Raw genomic sequence first — 21067 nt, forward strand, 5'->3', positions numbered from 1 at the left:
GCGTCGCCACCAGGATGTGGCAGCCGCGCTAACACATTACATCTTATCTTACTGATATTATAAATGCAAAGATTTAGATTGGTGGATGTTTGTTAGTGTTTGTAGCCTAAATTACTGAACTCATCCCAATGAAATTTGGCATAAATGTAAACAATAGTTTAGATTTTAAATTCGCATGAAAAGATTCGCGGGCGAAATGTCACAAATTAAGTTAAAAGAAAAAAAAAACTTACAGAAATGTTATCACTCTGGTGACGGACGGCTGTACCTCCGTATGCCACGGCAACCTTCACCACAGAACCATACGAGAACTTCCTTGCTTCATTAAATATTTGTAGTGTTAATTCCCTTGTAGGTGAAACTATAATAACCTGTAAAAAATAATGTGTGTAAATGAAGTATTAGGAAATACTAAGAAAAAAAAAAATAGTTTTGAAACCTACCTGTGGTTGAGCATTAGGGCTCACAGTTAATGGTGCCCCCTCTTCGAGTATCTTATTTATTATAGGAACAAGGAAAGCTGCCTGAAAAAATTAAAATGTTCATTAACAATTATTATTCATTAATAGATTTAAGACCTTAGAACAAATGCTACATATATTGCACAATAACAACTTATAGTTATATGAGTGACAATTTTTTTTTTATAGATTATCATATTCAATTAAAAATTTCTTAACAGAAAGCTATGGAAGTAAAGCTAAACTTTGCCAACAGAAGGGACACGTAGAAACGGGAAATTTCCTCTTTCTGCATTTCCCCTCACTAGTTATTACACACTGGCAATGCAAATATTTCCGAACTCAAGATTAAATATATGTTTTTGTGATACTTACAGTTTTTCCAGATCCAGTCTGTGCACAGCCCATAAGATCTCGGCCCTCTGTTACAATCGGAATGGCGTGCTTTTGTATAGGCGTAGGCTTTCTGTATCCCGATCTTGCTATATTTTCCAACACTGACTTCCTTAAGTTTGCAGATTCAAAGCTTTCTATCGGTCGTGGAGGATTTTCACCACTCACCTAAAAATATATGAACCTTAGATAATCAAACAAGACTCCAAAATAACATCTTTTTATTACATTAAACAACCATAATAAAAATCTAAGTTACTTAGACTACCATATATCTCAATTTAGTTATTAAATGTTGTAATTGTACTTTTTGTTACTGTAAATATTAAAAAAGTTATAAAAACTACTCACTTTAACAGCAATACGATCAAACTTATCAAAATTTATGCCAGAGCTAATGGTACTGCTAAACATTTCTTGTTCATTGTCTGTGGGTTCCGGAGGCACATAGGTTACTGGCGGCTTCTTCATTTCATCATCACCTCCCGCTTCATTGTCCTCACCACCATCATTGTGTCTTCCACCTCTGCCACCTCCTCCCCTGCCCCTACCTCTTCCCCTTCCACGATCACCCCTCTCACCCCTGTCCTCGTCATTGAAATCTCCTATAAAACATGAGATTGAAAAAAGATGTATAGTAGAGAAATAAATAACAAACAATATACATATGTTAAATTAAAAATATCTAGTGTACATGTATTTTTAAAACATTGTGGTTCTTATGGTGTCAATACCTTGAACCGTTAGCACTTTTAAAAGAATGAATCTTTTTCTTTGCTTATTGCACCATTATCAACTTCTGTATATACTACCTACATTTTCAATGTAACAATACTTATGTCAATATGGTTATAGGTTTTACCTACTTTTAAATGATTGATACATCATTTCACTAAGTAAACTATTATAAAATTTTATGACAGTTATTTACGAGTTAAAAATACAACCAAGACAACTTATTTATAATTACCCACCATTATTATTATTATCTTTGACTCTACCACTATTTATTTAGCATCATTTTATTAAAATAATTCATTCCTTTTACTCGCCTATATAAATCCATATCTATTTATGTTCATACCAGCTTTCGCCTATGACTCCGTCCGTGTAAAATAATAAAAAACAAATGTAAGTATGTGTTCTTCCAGACTATACTCTACATCTATGCCGAATTTCATGCAGAACAGTTCAGCCATTTAGGCTACAAACTCTAAAAAACATTTATCCATCCATCCATCTAAACTTTCACATTTAAAATATTAGTATGAAGTATTATGTGGGACAATATTTTCAATACTACAATTCAAGGTTATTTTCAACATTTACTTATAGTATATGACAACTCTGACAATACAATCCTAGTTAATCTTACTGATATGACATGTTATTTCATATTCCACTTTTTTCAATTGGGTAACTAAGTTTTACAATAAGTAAAATTGAAATGTTCAATTTTTAGAATTAGTTTAATCTTATCTTTATAAAGGGAATGATAAGTTTGTTATAAGAGTATGATCTAGGATATTACCATTTGAGTCAAAATTTCTGGGTTCCCGGGTACCTCCCCTGCCGCCACGACCGCCACGACCTCTGCCGCCTCCGCGGCCTCTTCTTTCCCCAAACCCATTGTCAGTGTCCTTTGAATAATCTGCAAACAAGACAAATGAAAATCACCTTATACGCCCAGATAGAGGTTAACTGTGAATATGATAAAATAATATGAAACCATACCATTGTCATTAAATGACTGAAAGCCTCTGCCCCTGGATAAACTGTGACCTTCATCCACTTTATCTTCACAGTAGCCATTGTTAGCTACCGGCGGTGGTAATACCTATCAGCATAAGTAATACAGTTGAAAAACATTGTACTATTGAAACAAAAAATAACGGTTATTTGCTAGCAATACTTACAATTGCAGGAGAATCATCCCATTCGTCATCCATTATCTGAAAAGGCCATAGATTTACATTATTGGATACATAATACAAGTAATTAATTGAAATTAAAAATATTTTAGAAGAAACGTTAAGAAAATTTGAGAAATATGTATGGCGTTTAACTACAAAGCTAAATCTACCCTAAAGGTACATTGAAAATTTCAACAAATTGCAGTTTGAAATTTCTCGATATGTTTCTTGGTAACAAGTTATGCAAAATCTTTTACGTTAAAAACAAAACTTCTTTCAGCTTTAGAATAAAAGTTAAACTTTATCCAAAAAAAACAGTAAAAGCCGAGGGCCGGCATTTAAATTCTTCACACGTGTGAATGCTAACAAATCATTAGGTTCATAATGCATTACAATACTTTATGTTGTATACTAAAACAGTACTTACTGATATATTTAATATTTATCTGGTTTAATGTACTAAATATGGACTTTTGAAAAAAATGCGAACAAAGACATTTAACAACCGACGACAGAATGTAAATGGCGGCTGATGGCGGCTAAAATCTAAATGATAAAAAAGTGATTCTCTATACATCGATTCCAATCAATCTAATTGTTTTCAAGTTGTTTCTCGATTAGGATATGATTTTGAAAAAAAGTGTAGGAATTAGGAATTTATACCTATCTTCTAAGTAAAGTAAAGTAATATTTATATATTCTAACTTAAAACATTTTACTTTTTTATTTAATGTAAATGTAATTGAAAGTTTTATTTAAGTGTATCATTTTTTCGATATTAAAATGATTTGTGTTCAAAACCGCGTTCTAGTCGTATTGTAATAAAAAAGTAACTTATAAAATGTTTCTTGAATACAATGATTTTTGTTAATTTTAATTATAATTATTGCAATTCAAATTTACACAAATCAAAAGCTCAGTGGTGAAAGTTTAATTGCGCGATTTACACTTGGCCAGTACATTTAGTCCGAAGCGCTCTGACTGGGCCGTCAATTAACTGGCAAAGTGTTAACGCTTATAGGCGTCAGTGAGTGTCGCTTTTCGTCCCAACTGTCCAACTGTACTGGCCAAGTGAGGACCGCGCAGGCTATTTCAAATTCGAAGTTTTCAAGCCATCCCTAGACTCTGTAAACAAGGATAGGCTAAAAGTTGTGAAATTTTGTGCCTTTTAGATTTTTGCCATCTCAGTGCTGATGGTTGCGGTTAGTAGCAGTGGTTAGGCTTTGAACTAGTAGTGGAGATAGAATTTACTGTCATCAGTAACATCAAGTGGTGCTTTTATGTCGGAACGAAGCAAAATCTGCCACTTCAAAATAATGACCTGTCTCTCAATTAAGATCACTGAGATTAGTGTTGGTTTATGACAAGAACAAGTCACAGATTCTAGATTTAGCACAGCAGCGCCAGTGTTGTGTGTTGTGTAGTGGTAGTGGTGACCTTAGGTGGTTTATAAATAAACATTTTGTTATTTAATTGATTTATTGTGTGCACTAGATGTTACTATCATAAAACAAGATGAACGTGATATATAAATATTGTGACAATATAATACTCAACTTTTTGGTGTAGAACAAGTGTTATCACTGTTGGCGTCGCCAGATTTTTTGTGGTTTAAGTCTACAAAATAAACTATGGCATCGGTGGATACTGTAAAAGTATCGGTGGTTACCGACCGTACCCCTAATATTATTTCGTGTTCAAATAGTTTTACAGCTGAGGAATTGTGCATACTTTTATGCAAGAAGTATAACATACCACCTCTGACGCGCACTTTATTTGCATTAAGAGTCAAAGGCACTGATTATTTCCTTAAAGATAACTGTCTGGTTCTTGCTAGCTCTCGCGATTATGATTTAAGAATTCGTTTCAAGGTAAGTAAAAAAATGTCATGAAATTTTACAATTATTATTCAAAACATGCCTATGGTAATATCATTTGAACATTTTTTTTGTTTTTTTAGTAATGAAATCTGTAAACCTCAAATTTATTTTTTTATAATTGCATTCGCAATCAAAACATATTTATTCTGAATTATCTTATGCTTGTTTAGAGACTTTTTGCAGACATGAGATCTGTTAATGGCCTGTCCTAGCCTGGTTATACTATAAAAACATGCTGAGTGCCTTTTGAAAAAAAAATTCTTGATGCAATTTACTATTTTTTTATTTTAATTATTTATACAGGTACCAAGGCTTGGACTACTAATAACATTGGATGAAACAACATATGACTATTATTTTCAACAAGCTCGGAATGATGTCAATGAAAACAAGGTACAAGAAATCAAGTATCCAGAGCACAAACAAGAATTACTCGGATTGGGCATTGCAGATATGTAAGTAGTGATAAGAATTGTTCAAATATGTTAGAACTATGGAAATATTTGCATGTGTATTACAAAGTCCGACAAGCAAAAGTATAGCAATTAAAATAGTTTTGATGATCATTAATTTTCCCCTAAATATAGATATTTTTATTACATGTTGTCTCAGACTGTCTTAAAATAACCTAAGCAAATGTAAAAAGATGTTATTGAGGTAAATTGTCAAATGTATGTAAAACAGTATAAGGAAAAAAGAGTTAAAGAATAATAAGGCATGTTGTATCTTAAAGTTAATTATTAACTTGTTAAATTTGCTACTAATCATTGTGTTAAACATTTTTCATAAAATTAAATATACAATGTTACTTTATACTAGCTGTTGCCTGCGACTTTGTCCACATAATGTTATGATTAAAAAAGTAGCATATGAAATGGCCATCTATGTCAGTTATCCTTTAGTGAAAGTCAATCAAAATTAGTTTAGCTGTTTTAGAGATTACCCTGAACAAACATGGCTTACAGTCAGACAGAAAGACAACCAAATTCTAAATGCGATTTTCGTTATCAGCAATGCAAATACACCATCTTCCCAAAATCTGGACCATTTCTTTTGATATTACAATCAGACACTACAGATTTATTATAAGTATAAATGTGTAATTTATCTAATTGTAAATTACGTAATGAAGATTTATATTTTATCTTAAAGTCAAAGTGCATGTTAGTCACTGATAAAAATGTAAGCATTGAAAATTGATATAAGTATTTTCCAAACAAATATTAGTAAATTAATAATACTCCTAAAGTTTTTGATAAAATAACAATGTGAAGTCAATTCTTAAATAACATTTAATTTATCACAAAATAATTTGGTTGTGCAGCAGTGTCCCTGCCAAGGATAGCTTTTTATAAAATGTTACTGATCTTAAGCATTGTCATGTACATGGCTGAGATTCTAGAAATTGACTATTGTTCATTGATTGTTGATTTTTTAAATTTTTTAATAGTGTATTTTTACAGATAATAATTGTGTATACATTTTTAGGACTCGAGCAATTTTAGAGGAGAAGCTTCCGCTGAATGACGTTGTTAGAAATTACAAGAAATATATTCCTAAAGTTATTGTAAGGAGACATGGACCATTTCCGAAAAAATATGCTCATGAATATCTTCCACAATTATGCTCCGTGGGTCATAATGTCAAGTAAGTTGTTTTGCATAATATTGCTTATTTCTGATTATTATATGCAAATGGTATTTCCCAATAAGACTATCTATTGATTGATTATATACCTACATAAGGCATATAAGTAAGTGTTTATTGTAATTAATCTCCTCTTATTATTTAGTAAAACTACTAGGTAATTGTTATGTTTACATTGTTTAATCAAAGTTGGTTTAATTTGAGACCTACAAAATAAGAGTAATCTCAGATAATTATATATATGCTAAGATTGAGAAATAAAAATTCAGTATACAATAATTTTTATTATGTAAAACAATTTGGATACAAAAATCTTGCTTAATGGCATCCATAATACTCAATGTACCTTCAGTTTTATTTCTAAACTCTTGGTTATTGTTATTCAAACTAAAAATAGAATAAGGTTATTTTGGTTGTGGATCAATGAAAAAAGTGTAGTTTTTTCATACTATTTTTACGTGATATTATGTGGCGTGAAATACAAAGTTTTTGTGATACAAAAAACTGAATAATCTGAAGTTGATGGTGCATAAAAAAGGTATCAGCTCTTTGTGTGCAAATATTACTTTGCTTGCGAAGTTATTTAAAGTCTTGGTTTTAATAAGTCTGGAAATATCCTAACATTATATCTACTACAATGAATACCATAGCATAATCTTTGTTACTAAGTTATCATCTAGGTTTATGCCTGATATTGAATATTTTAACTGGGAATTTCCCATTGCAATAAATGTTGTTTACTACCAGAAGTCTCGACTTTTAAAATTATTTATCTTTGCTTGTGATAACTGCTTACCATTTTGTTTTGAAAGATGTGTAAATGTAAAGTTAATTCAGTTAGTTGTTTTGTTATTGTTATTAAAAGAAACTGTGCTAACATTATAGTTTTGAATATTAATTGTCAATATAGATAAAAAAATAGATTTAATGTTTAACATATTTACACTATCTATAATTTCAGCTATGTTAAAAATCTCTACCTACAACAATTATATGGTTTGGCGCCTAATTACCTGTCAGAGGAATATGATAATGTTTTATGGCAAAATGGCGGTGATGTAATACCTGTGCGGCTTATCGTGGCTCCTTTTCATCCGCATCATCCTGGAATTAGACTCTACAATACCTTAAAACGTGATGTAAGCATGTTTACATTTCAATAATGTGTTATTTACTGCCAATGTAATTTATCTTGCTTCAACTTGTAGCTGTTGAGTTGAAATTACAATAATAATTGTATTAAATTGAAAAACAAGATTTTAGAGTTTCATCCGAGTTCCTAAAAGCGGAGTTTATTAGTTCATTTGTTTTTGTAGACAAAAGATTTATTACAAGTTAATACATAGCTGACATATGCTAAGTAGATATGCGAGTTAATATTTATTGTATTGTTTGTAATAAATACACCAGTTTACTCATAGTAAATGTTAATAAAATACAATGTTTTACAGTGGTTTCATGTTTGTACAATAGAAGAATTAATTTATCTAACAAGAAATGGTGATAATTCCGTAGAAGTATCTAGAAGAGGTACGCCATTGTTTTTTAAATTCAAAACCGAAGAACAACTTTCGACGTTTATATCAATATGTGATGGTTACTACAGGTTTGTAAAACCCTTTGTTACTACTGTTTTTCGAAAAAATATTCTCATCCCTTTTACATTGGTTTTCGACTGTATTGAAGCTCGCTATTTTTAACTGAACTGTGCATGTGTAGGCTAAATTTGAACTGTCAGTTGCTATACAGTTACACCTTGTTATTTCTTTTATTAAAACTTTTTCTACAGTCAAAACCAATGATTTTAATTTTTAATGTATCAGATTTCTTTATTTGCTATAATTTTTTTTTTTGCTAGGTTAATGGTAAAATGGACGTTCAATTTATCGAAAGACGACGAGACGCCTTCTTTAAAAGAATTGCATAGGATAAAATGTCACGGTCCAGTTGGGTAAGATAATAAAATGAAATGACAAATTATTTTTTTACATTCTGTTGTATTATGTTAATGTTATTTTGTACAGGGGAGCATTTTCTTATCGTAAATTAGAAGAAAAACGCGGGAAGAAACATGGATGTTACATATTAAGGCAATGTCAAGATGATTACAACGTATTTTATCTCGATGTTTGTACAAAAAACAGGTGATTATTCTTATTATTTTAACATTTGTAAACTCGTTACTTCATTGTGATAAACATTTATATATTTAACCTCATCTATGCCTGCGACTTTGTCTGTGTGAAATTAATAAATACATGAAGTAAATATTGCGTTCTTTTGGATTATGTTCTTCATCTCTGCGAAATTTTTAGTAACAAACGTCCATACATTTACTTTCGCATTTATAATATTGGTATAATTTTATATTTCATTGCAGCACAACAGAAACATACAGGTTGGAATTCAAAGGGCACTGTTACATTTTTAATAAGGAAGAATATTTTAGTATTGAAAGACTTGTCAGCTGTCATCAGAACCCTGAAGGAAGGATATATCTCAATGAATGCATTCCTCCATCGGAATATGGTAATTAAGTACTTATTAGCGTCTGCGGCTCTCGGAGACCTTATAATTCTTAACATTTCATGAATTTTTATTAATTATATTATAAATTTTTGGTAGATAAATCTCAGTTACTTCTGTGTGGAGAGCCTGTGAAGAAAGGAGTTCGTATAGACCAAGCTGAGTTGCAGGAAATACTTAAAGATAATAGGAGCCCTCGATGTCTGCCTAACAAAGATATACTCTTATATACAGGTAATATTATTTTTATTAATATTCAACATTAAAATATCACAATAAGAAATCCTATAAGTTCTATATATTTATTTATTTATTTATTTAAGTACAACCACAACATATATATTATACACTTAAAATGAGTTAGTTGCCAGTATCGTTTCTTATATATATGTAAATACTGGCGTACATAACATTTGCTATTACACATATTACTATACTATTACTAATATACTATATATTTTCTATTGTATCAAAGATAAAAGAGAATTAAAAAACTCCCAGTTGATCTTTTTCTCAGTTTGTTGAGTCCTCCTGCATGGTTTAAAAGAAAAAACAAAAGTAAATAGTCTATGAGTTCTTCCAGACTAACCTTTACATCTATGACAAATTTCATTGTGATCCATTTAGCATTGTAGGCTATAAACCCTAACAAACATCCATTTAAATTTTCGAATTTGTATTAGTAAGGTATCTTGTGTTTATTTGTGTTAGGATCTGAGAAGATGGGTTCAGAGAATATAACAGCAACATACAAAGCATTGTGGAAACTTGATGAAACGAAAAAACTTGTCGTTGCTTTTAAAACTCTACAAAGGGATAAAGCTGCGGATTACTTAAAGGTATATTATTTTATTTGGGACCCATCCCACCAAACTAATATCTGATAACAATCCTATATGTAAAATATGTGATTAAAATATCGGATTTTGTTCCATTATCTGACAGTGACGTCATTTTTAAGCTCTTTAAGAGTCTCTTATCAGCCAGTGGTGGGACAGGGCCTTAGTATTTCTAACGATAATTTAACATTTTCTTGTTCTATAAGGTCTGTAATATTAACTGCTCCACATAGTCGAATAATTTAAGGGTTATTAAATGACAACCTAAGTAAAGATTAGAAAGAGATCTCTACTGAGGTCTAGAAAGAGTTAACATTTAATTACTTTGTGTCTTTGTTTTTTTTTTTAATCTATTTTCTAATAATGTGATAAACATTCATCCATCCAAACTAAAATCTATACTTTTTATTTTAGGATTTTATAGAACTGGCCAGTAAGTGGGCTTGTGTGCAGTCCAGCTCGATAGTAAGACTGTACGGAGTGACTCTGAGCTCGCCCACAGCTATGGTGCTGGAATACTTGCCTTATGGACCATTTGATGATTATCTACGGTAAGTCAGATTACTGTAAACTTTTTTTATTGGTGACTAGCTTTCGACCGCGACACCGTCCAAGTTGAATTAAAATAATAAATATAAGAAGTGTTTATGTTTTTCAGACTATCCTCTACATCTATGCCAAATTTCATTAAGATACGGTTTCAGCAGTTTAGGCTACAAACATACATCTATCTAAATATTCGCGTTTATAATATTAGTAATATTTGGTATTCGAAAACCATATAAATAAATGATTAACGAGTCGAATGCGTCGGTAATTGTCATTTTTATGCAAAATTATGTATTATAATGTTGTATTTCTCTATCAGTATGGACTCGATTTCTAAGAATTATGGATGTGACGACTGATAAAATTTCAAAATTAGAAAATGTATTTATATAGTTATGGGGCAGATAAAGTTAATTATGCAGTTAAGTGAATCAGTACAGCATATTTATGGTAATTTAATTCTATATAATCAAATTGCATATCTCAATCGCCATAATTTGAACAAAAATTACAATACGACGATGACATGAGATGGTGTAATGGCCGTCATGTATTGAAATTAGTGTTTGTTAACAAGATTTAAGGGTTAATTCCTTATGGGATATAGTGAGTACTATACGATGTAAACTTAATATATAATTCTCTTTCTTTTGAGAAGTCGGTCAGAAATAGTGATATTTAGTTAATGTTAAGAAGTTTTTTTTATTGGCATGGCCCACCAATGGTTGTTTCCCAAGTATGGCTTAATACACGATGTACTGTCTGGTCTGAGTATTGTGTGTGGGGGTGCAGTGCGCGCGGCGAGGCGGTGCGGCCGCTGCAGCTGAAGAAGGTGTGCGCGGGCGTGGCGCGCGCGCTGTGGGACCTGTCGGAGGCGGGCGTGGCGCACGGCGGCGTGCGCTGCCGCCGCCTGTTGCTGGCCGCCGCCGCGCACGACCGCCTGCTCGTCAAGCTGGCCGGGCCCACGCTACGTCAATACACACAACAAGAGTACGCACATTCGACTTTATTCCACTACTTCAGCTCTTCAAAACATGTACCTAATACTTAATAGTCCTGTAAATTGTGTACTAAACAATGAATTCCCACTCGAAACCGAGAAAGATAAAAAAAAAAACACTTCATAGTCAGATAATCAGTACTGTACAAAATATTTTTAATATTCCACGGCATCCGGGCATAAATATGGTTTATAAAATGAAGATTTTTTAATAATACGAGATGTCAAACGACCATCCAGAATTGACCAAACATTATAGTGACCGCTGACATTGAGAAAAAGCAGAAACTTTGCATACTCTTTATAGATTCAATTAATTACTTTAATACCAGACGTAATCATATGATTTTCATATTAAAAATGAAAGAGATAGAAATAATATAAGTTATCGCGGACGTACGTAGGTCAATTCTTTAATTATTTTGTTTTGTGATAATTATTTTAGCGTCCATTGGATACCTGTAGAATTCTATTCGGATTTGAACCTGGCGAAGAGATCTGTCATAGCGGACATCTGGGCGTTCGCGACCACATTATGGGAGATATTCTCTTACGGACAATCTCCCAATGACACCAATCCGGTGTTGACAGCAAGGGTATGTACTACAAGTTATTTTGTCTATGTCAATTTTTGAAAAAAATGTGACTGTAAACATGTAACTTGTGTGTTTACGTTGTATGTAAGTGTTAACTTTTATACATTTCCACTTTTAAAAACAGGGAACCAATCACGAAAATTTGCGAGATAGTATTCGTATCGAAATCAACAAAAATGAGATTTCTGCAGTGCCTCTAGTGAATAAATTCATACAAATATTAACGACGATGCTGATACTTTTTTGTAAATTTTCGTGCTATGCCCTCTTCTCCCTTCGTATCCGAGGTGTGAGGTGTGTGTCAGTGTGTGAGGCGGGCGTTGTGCGCAGAGCTACGAGATGGGCGACCGGCTGCTGCGGCCGGCGCGCTGCCCGGGCGAGGTGTGGGCGCTGATGCGGCAGTGCTGGCAGTCCGACCCGCTGCGTCCGCAGGAGATCATGCGGGACATGAACCACATGCTGCACAGAGGTGACTCACACACACAATCACACATATAACGTAACTAAACATCATCTTTCCTACCTTATTTCTCCACATAACTCTATCATCCGTCATCTCAGTCACCATTCGCTTTTTGATCATGTCAGGCAATCCAGCCATCTCTTATCATCTTAAGGGTTAATAAGAAAAACAATAGTTTATTCTTGTTATTATATTACAATTGCAGTGTTTATATTTGTTTTAATCGATTATAGTGTAGTTGTATCCAATTCTCGTATGATAGTTTAAATTTATTTATATATTATATTATCAGAACTCATTATCATACAAACATCTGAGTATTTATATTTTTGTAAAAATAGTTTTTTTTTTCAGAATACGTGCCAATACATACATATGAGGAACCAAAGATCTCTCTTGACCATTTGGAGCATGCAGACACTGTTTCAAGTGAGTGGTATATATATATTTAAATAAAGTTTTCTAAGCAATAGCAATTAATTGCTTGTTGAATCGTGACTAAGGGCGTCTCTTAGTGGAGATTTTAACTATAAAAAAACTGTTTAACGTCGTTGAAATTATTCCCAGGTGACAGGTTCATACCGAGTGAGCTGAGCGACGCGGGCAGCAACAAGTCGCTGATATCTGTGGATAGCAGTGTGCCGTCTATGAATGGTACTATGTCGGACTCCTATGACAATCCTGTGAGTATAACACATTAATAAAATGGACATAGCAGACGCTCTATCTAGATTTTTTATAATATCCAGTTTTTTTTTGAAAATGTGATCTTTTTAACATGATTTGAAGTAAATGTAAATCTAACGGTTCAACTGATCTTGTCTATTTTAATTGATTTGATAGTTATGCCGTCATAATAATAGCGCGCATGCGTAATATTCTTATCTGAAACTTATACTGTAAACGATATGCTTTCTTGCGCATGATAATAGTTTTTATATTATAAGTTGGCAAACGAGCAAGCGGCCACCTGAATCGCCGACAAAGCGAAGCGATCGCTGCCCATATACAGTCGCAATGATGAGTTACCTACTTGTAAACAACGGAGAAGGAGACGTATATAACGATATTTTCCCTTCCTATACGTCTCCGCCATTAAATTGACTTTCCATTCTCATCCTGAAAATGCAAGGGACTTAAATTAGGTCTAGGCTTTAGAGGGTCTTGTCCTATTGTTGATAACCCTTGTAATGTACAGTTCTCGGACAACAAATCATCGAACTCTCTGGAGAATATGAACGCGCTGGCGTACGCGTTGCGCGGCGCGGGCAGCGGGGCGAGCGGCGCGGGCAGCGCGGGCAGCGGCGGCAGCGGGCGCAGCAGCGCGTGCGGCGCGGGCGACGAGCGCGACGAGCTGGCCGCCTGCGCCGCGCCGCGCCTCATGGAGTCCATCGTGTCGCAAGGGAAGACGTACCTCGTCACGCTCACCAAGAAGATTGGCAGCGTGAGTCGAACAATCTGTATATATACTAACAAGTCTAAACACACACTACTTCGTGGCGTAAGCGTAATTCTTTGCATGCACAAATGACAACGAAGGCCTTTGACATTGGATAACGATTACCGTTACCATGGCTAGCTTCCTTAATGTTGTCGGCTTGTGGTTTACGGTCCCTTATCCAATGAAGGTTTTTCCAATAGACGTACATAAGTTTAATAGCGTGAAAATATACGGCCTTAGCGGCTCGTAAGTGTAATGCTTTTTATAAAAGAAAGAGTTGTACAAAATCATGCTGTGATTGCTGACATCCTACGCTACAAAGTAGTGTGTATTTACATTTCATATGAGTATAGGTAGAACCTAAGGTCAACATTCTTTCTGTCTACAATGTTCTTTGATATCTTTTCTATGTTTCTACTAATGGAGGCTGATTTTCAATTCAACAAACGTTTTCCGGTCTTGTGCCAAGCGAAATAGATATTTAACACTGGCAATAATCGTCCATTTAATGACATTTCCTGACTTTATTATATTTTAGTCGATTAGATATAGAATGTGCTAAATAAAGTGTATGTTACGTTGTAGGGTAACTACGGGCACGTGTACAAGGGGTGGATGGAGCGCGACAATCAGGAATCTCAGAGGAAGGAGGTGGCGGTGAAGAAACTCACTCGACAGGCTTCCGAAAGAAATGGAAATTTGTATGAAGATTTTAAGAATGAATTGGAAATTATGAAGGTATATAATCTTGCTAATATTATAAATGCGAAATTATAGATGGATAGATGTTTGTGAGTTTGTAACCTAAATGGCTAAACAGATCTTGATGAAATTTGTCCTAGTTCTAGAAGACAGTCTGTAAGAACACATAGGCTACTTACTTTTGTTTTGTTTTTTTTAAATTCTACGCGGACGGAGTCGCGGGCGAAAGCTAGAATATAAGGCTTTTTAAGTGATATTAAAATTGTTTCAATTTAATTAACACCACCCGTTTGTTTTTAGTCCTTACAGCATATAAACATCGTGGAGATCCTGGGCTACTCCTGGGACCACGGCTCCGATGTGCTGATCGTGATGGAATACCTGGAGGAGGGCTCCCTCAACTACTACCTCAAGTTCCAAGGCGATAAGCTGCGGATATCACATCTACTTAAATACGCTAAGGATATCGCCACAGTAAGTAACTTCTGTACTTATTTCATGTAAATTATACAGTCATGTTTGGATTTTTCCTAACCGTCTCCCCGCTCTGTCCCCACATGGGGTCAGATGAGAATAAAAATTTTCGTACGTCCCGACTTTCATTCCCACTATCACCAATAAGATGACAGATGAACGTTAAGAAATAAATTATTGTCTAACAGACCCCTCGTCGCAAAAGGTGGGACGGATGAAACTATTTATTCCTATATGTCCCCACGTCTGGACAGAGCGGCGAGACGGTTGGGAATAATCCCTCCAATCCATCCATCTGAATATTCGCATTTATATTAGTAAGCTAATATACCAACTAGCTCTTTTGATTCAGTTATTTATCTGTCCACTAATAGTTATACGCTATAATGTTTTAATTAATTTTCGTGATAAAATGATGTGAAAGGCTAGGTCTTGTGTGTGGCATTTAGTGTATAATGTCGGTGTGTCGCAGGGCATGGACCACGTGTCCGCGAAGAGCGTGGTGCACCGCGACCTGGCGACGCGCAACATCCTCGTCGTCAACAAGTACCACGTCAAGATCTCCGACTTCGGCCTCGCCAGGATCATCCCCAAGGAGGAGAGCGCCTACAGGATCAAGACGGAGCGCCTGCTGCCTATTAACTGGTTACTATCAAATACTTTATTGGAGTCTATTTATAATATTGACAAAATCCATATTTGAATATGATGTATTTGCGCAGCTGATAACGAAAATCATTTTTTTGTCGGTTTTTTTTTAAACTATTTTTAAAACCGAATTTCATCGAGATTCGTTCAGCAGTAATATGTAATAGTAAATATTTTTATTGTATAAATACAGGTGTTTGACATATATCAGATTAAAGTGTATGTGTTGTGTAGGTACGCGCCGGAGTCTGCGGTGGAGCCGTGGCACTTCTCTACGAAGAGCGACGTGTGGTCGTACGGCGTCACCGCCTGGGAGATCTTCTCCCGCGCCAGGCACGAGGTGCCCAAGTTCGACGTGGACCGGCCCCGCGACCGCGCCTCATGGTAACACCAACCACTTATACATCTCTATTATATGCTTATATACACTGTATTTACTTAATAATATAGCAAAATTTCGACTGATTATGTGTGTGTCCCATGACCACATTACCTCTGGCTATTTACCGCTCCAAAACTAAACCTCGGGTACGAAAATCTAAAACTAAAGTTGTACAGGACAGGAGTATATGAATACGTAATGAGTCGTGTTTAAGTTGTCCTAATGATCGCCGAGCTTCGAAAGAAGATGACATTATAAGAAGAATTGGTTTATTACTAAGATTAGCCTGTTTTTGTCTTTATACTTTTGTCAATCTCTTTTTTAATTCATGAAATCAATAGAGCTTTTTATTTTAAATTTTTCATGAGTTTGTTGAACACTCATTAAATAAAACCTTAAATATAAGGTAGTAATAACTACCAGCTATCGCCCGTGATTCCGCGTGAAAGACAAAATTAGTAGCTTATACGTTCAACCTATGTTCCACATTTATACAAATTCATACAGATTGTAACATCCGCCACAGATACATACTAACGTCCATCCATCCATCCGTTTTATATGTAAACAATGATATAAATTGTTTCAGTTTCCAAATCCCTGAAGGCTGCCCTTCGGAGATATTCCGTCACCTGATGAAGGACTGCTGGACCCTGGACCCCAACCTCAGGCCCAAGTTTATAGACCTCGTTCACATGTGTAAGAGATTTATGGACGAATATAAATGAATTAAAGGATATCTGAATTATTGCTAATGGATAATTATGTGGTACCAAGGTAATTAAACAACGATTTAAAACTTTTAATTATGACGGATTTTATATAATTACATTTTTAATTTATTTTTATATAAACTGATTTTTTTGTCGACTCAATTATATTAAAATTTGTATTATATGCCTTTGATATAAGATTTCTATGTAACGATGTTTTAATGATTTGTTTACAGGAAGTGATTAAAATTTTTATCAAATGATTAAATTTAAATCGACTACTTATATGTAAATATTGTGAATTAAAGGTTATTTTATGACTGTGTTACTATGTAATGTTTTTTAAAGTTTATTGGTACGAGACAAAATTATTGTAAGTCAGTTTATATATGTTAAGTTGTTCAATATTATTATATAGGAGTATTTATCACAAAATATAATTGAAACAGAGAAATATGTTGATTGTAAACAATTTTATATATAGATCGACAATTTGACCCGGTGGGCATAAGTGAAACTAAATTGTACTCACTAGCGCCAACAAACATGAGATTATCGTTTTGTAGCTATTATATTAAGTTTTTTGAAACAGCCGATACAATCCCCTATACCGAGGTAAATAACGTTATTTGACAATAGTTTTCAAATTAAAGTTTATAGGACACTCGTGCGTAATTTGATCTTAATAACGTCACAGATGTTTACTTTCGCTGTACAAAGGTCATCGTGACATACATAGACAAGTATTGGAGCACGCGCACACATTTGATTAAACCATCGCACAACTGTTTAGTCTCGCTTTGATTCCTTTGAGCTTATAAAGCGGTGCGCACACTACTCGATTTGTAGTTATGCAACTAAACAGTTAAATTGTGTGTTGTGCGATAGTTTAGTCAAAGGTGAGTCCGCTTTTATTGTTCACGAGTATTTAACAAAAAATCCAAAGTCCAGGGATGTCGAACCAATGGTACACAATATGGGCGCTTAACTAATCACAAAATTCATAATTCATTTATTCAAGTATTTATGAGTGAACGCGAATCTTTATATTAGGGAATTATTCCAATATAAAAGATAACATTTTTTTTTAACAAATTATTAGACATTTTTTTTTAGAAATTGGCATGCACATAAATGTTTGCCACCCCTGCCCGACTCTAATATAGCTTCATATTAATATACCGACAATCATTTTACACCAAAATGGGTTTTGTTATATTGAATTTTGTGGTTCCTCAAAGCATTTGCCTTAGAATTATTAAGTTTATTTTGTAAATACAATTATTTTGTTAAGTGCAATGAAATGTTGATACTGACGTGCATTTTTATATTGTTCTATAAATAGTTACGATCGTTATTAAATGTATGTAAACATAATTATGTTTAGAAGTCAGGAGATCACTTGCCGAAGTTAGTTTATTATAAAATGTTAAGTCATTTTTATATTAAGAGAATTTATTGTATACGTGAAGATTAATTTTATTTAATTTTGCTTGTCTGACCATTCGGAAATAGTAAAGCTGTTTTATTTTTCTGAATGGTGGAACGCATTATTAAGTTGAAACCAAAGATGATATTATATGATCATTTTAAAAGTGTTAAAATATTAATAAATATATAACTACGGCGTCGTAACATGTCTTGATTTTTATATATTCCTAATTAATTTTGTTATAATTTTATATATATTATTTTTAACCAATACATGATAACCACCAGTGCTATAAATAGGAAAGTAAATATTTTGATTAATGGCCTATCCCACTACTGTCTGATAGAGGCTCAATTAGCTTAAAAATGACGTCTCTATCAGATAAGGGGACAAAATCCGATATTTCCATCACATTTACACGTTGAATTGTTATCAGACGATTTACAATTTGGTGGGACAGGCCCTAAGTGTCCAATAGATTATATAAACTGCTATGACGTCGTAGATATATACTTTTTTATATAGCTGCGATAGTATTTGCAATTTACTATTGTCACAATTAGCTGTTATTGAATATAGGTAAGATATAAAATAATTAAGCAGGGAACCATTGTAATTGTCTTAGATGTTGTATATATTTGTTTTGATTGGTTTATATTTATAGTTTCTTTCTATCTATGATGTCTATGAGGTTCTATGTGAGAAAAATAAATCCAATACTTTTTGAAGGGAAATATACGAATTAAATTATTTCGAGGTTATGTAAAACTTGTGACTGCTAAATATAGCCTGATAGGAAATAGAAATCCCTTGTCATATTGCGGAAAAATACGGAATTAACCCTTGTGCGTGTTATATAGTAATTATAAAAGGGAAGACTCAAGACCAGGGTTTTATATTCTTGGTTAGCCTATAAGTTTCGTTTACTACCAGTTTTTATTTAGTATTTATTAACGAGGAACTTTGTAGATATAGTTAAATTTACATAGAATCTCATAGCTTATAGCCATAGTATAAATGTTGTTTAAAGATTTATTATTAATTTTATAATGTAAAACTTTTTAGGAAGTGAGGTATTGTGACCATGTTTGACTGATCTTGGGATGAACGGTGCTAGTTGGGAGTTGTTGGGCCTTAATTAAAAAATATGAAAACAATATTAATTATATTGTACGTTTGGACTGAGCCCTATCTTGGCTTGTTTTACTTAGACTCGTTATGATTTATAAAAGACGACACAGTGGTTATAGAATAATTATATTGAATACAGATACACAATTTTAATGTTCTTTTATTCGTAAATAAATGATTTGTTCGCATTTTTTTGTTTTATTTACTGAATTCTGCTACTGCTAAGTATTTAATTCCATATGTTATATTCCCATTACAGGGTTTTGACTGTAGTGAAACTTTATCAAGACATTCTGTTTTCACTTGTTTTCAAAGGGAATAGATACGATGTATTTATTTAAGCGTCAGTGCGGTTGTTTCACTGGAATCTCTCCAGTTTGCTGTTAGCATATTCGTTTTAACGAGAACCTGGAAGTGCTGCCACAATAAACGATTTCGAACCAACGACTGGAATAACAAGTCTGTATGCTTTTAATTTGCATTATTGTAATCGTATCCATTTGTAAAAATATTTGTGTTTGCACAAATGCAAGGAATGCAATGCATGTATTGATATTGATCGGTACGATTTTAGATTGGGTATATATGAATGTCAAATGAAATAAAAAAATGAAGAGTTTAAATTTTTTTTATTACCTCAAAACTGTTCAAATGTTTTATTACACATTCCCGCCAAACCATTTAATTTTTAATTAGTAACAATTTTCATTATATATATATATTTTTTGAACGAAGATAATTTTGAATAATGCACGCATAAAATAATATAAACTAAGTAAGTATGCACATAATAGAAATACAAATAATATCCGAATTTTGGTGCGTTATCAATGAATTACGAATAGACAAAAAGCAATTAAGAATTTAATTTTTTATGACTATAGCGGCTAATCCACATAAATTAGTGTTGCTGTTGCTTGCGACTTCGTCCGTGATAAATAAAATAATAAAATATAGCATATGTTACTTATCGATAAAGTAGATTTTTAATTGCGAAAGAATTATTAAAATCGGCCTTGTAGATTTTAAGTTATTTCAATCCATACAAAAATACAAATAATTTTTTATAATATCAGTGTAGACATACATTATTTTCATTGAAAGTTTCTGGTCTTGTAACAAAGCAATTACATTTGGTAGATGGTCGCTTTCATGTATATAACGTAATTACGTTTATCTTGTTACTGCAATGTTTTCACAGTACTGAGTTCTCACAATCCATTAGTCCATCACACACGTTTTGTGTATACAGGTTAATGACATTGGCAAAATGTACACTTATCTGCATTTCTAGTTAGTCAAAAGAGGGAAAATATAAAAATAATTCAATTTGGAATTAATTAACGCTACGTCTCTTTCATTTTCTTTGTAGAAGAATAAAAAATCATTGCATTAGAAAACAGATAAGGCGTTCACTTTATTTAACAACTAGCTTTCGTCCGCGTGGAATTAAAAAAGAAACAAAAGTGTTTTTCCAGACTATCCTCTACATTTGTACCAAATTTCACCAAAATCCGTTCAGCCGATTAGGCTACAAAGTCTAACAAACCTCCATCCAACCATCAGTCCATCTAAACATTCGCATTTATATTATTAGTTATAATCTAACTGCAATCGTCTGCTATCAGGTAAACTTTAGTAATAAGGTTATAACTAAAGTAGATAAGCTTTGAATGTAAGCTGCTGAAACTAGAAACTTTCTCTAATGCAATCTAATATTTTTTTTGACAAGAGAGGCAAACTTTTTAAACTAGTTTAATAGTTACCTACGTCTCGCTTAACATCCGGATGTTTATATTCGTTAATAAATTAACAAGAGAACAAGTGAATTGGAATAAATTGAACATGCGAAAAATTACAAAATTACGCTGTTCATG

The 21067-nt window shown here is 33.2% G+C and overlaps 2 protein-coding genes across 2 annotated transcripts in view; one reads left to right on the forward strand and one right to left on the reverse strand.

The window, feature by feature from the left end:
* LOC106102113 overlaps window positions 1-3318 on the reverse strand; it is an 8354-nt gene extending 5036 nt beyond the window's left edge. Inside the window, exons 1-9 of the mRNA XM_013281522.1 lie at window positions 3195-3318; window positions 2771-2806; window positions 2589-2691; window positions 2386-2505; window positions 1206-1459; window positions 837-1022; window positions 444-524; window positions 234-371; window positions 3-28 (exon numbers count right to left, since the gene is read on the reverse strand). Of these exons, the coding sequence (XP_013136976.1) occupies window positions 3-28; window positions 234-371; window positions 444-524; window positions 837-1022; window positions 1206-1459; window positions 2386-2505; window positions 2589-2691; window positions 2771-2803 (941 nt within the window). The 5' untranslated portion in view covers window positions 2804-2806; window positions 3195-3318. The remainder of the gene's footprint in view (window positions 1-2; window positions 29-233; window positions 372-443; window positions 525-836; window positions 1023-1205; window positions 1460-2385; window positions 2506-2588; window positions 2692-2770; window positions 2807-3194) is intronic.
* A 550-nt stretch (window positions 3319-3868) lies between these two features.
* LOC106102512 (tyrosine-protein kinase hopscotch) lies at window positions 3869-16922 on the forward strand. Its single transcript, XM_013282020.1, has 22 exons — window positions 3869-4638; window positions 4951-5102; window positions 6136-6294; window positions 7256-7433; window positions 7746-7900; window positions 8153-8245; window positions 8319-8438; window positions 8675-8823; window positions 8920-9054; window positions 9532-9659; window positions 10074-10210; window positions 11001-11198; window positions 11654-11804; window positions 12135-12273; window positions 12622-12696; window positions 12835-12950; window positions 13466-13711; window positions 14294-14446; window positions 14711-14884; window positions 15357-15529; window positions 15767-15916; window positions 16504-16922. Exons 1-22 carry the CDS (start codon window positions 4399-4401, stop codon window positions 16640-16642), a joined length of 3360 nt encoding a protein of 1119 aa, XP_013137474.1. The 5' UTR covers window positions 3869-4398; the 3' UTR covers window positions 16643-16922.
* Window positions 16923-21067: the final 4145 nt, after the last annotated feature.

This window comes from Papilio polytes, unplaced genomic scaffold (assembly GCF_000836215.1).
Source record: "Papilio polytes unplaced genomic scaffold, Ppol_1.0 DF823923.1, whole genome shotgun sequence".
NCBI classification, from domain to species: domain Eukaryota; kingdom Metazoa; phylum Arthropoda; class Insecta; order Lepidoptera; family Papilionidae; genus Papilio; species Papilio polytes.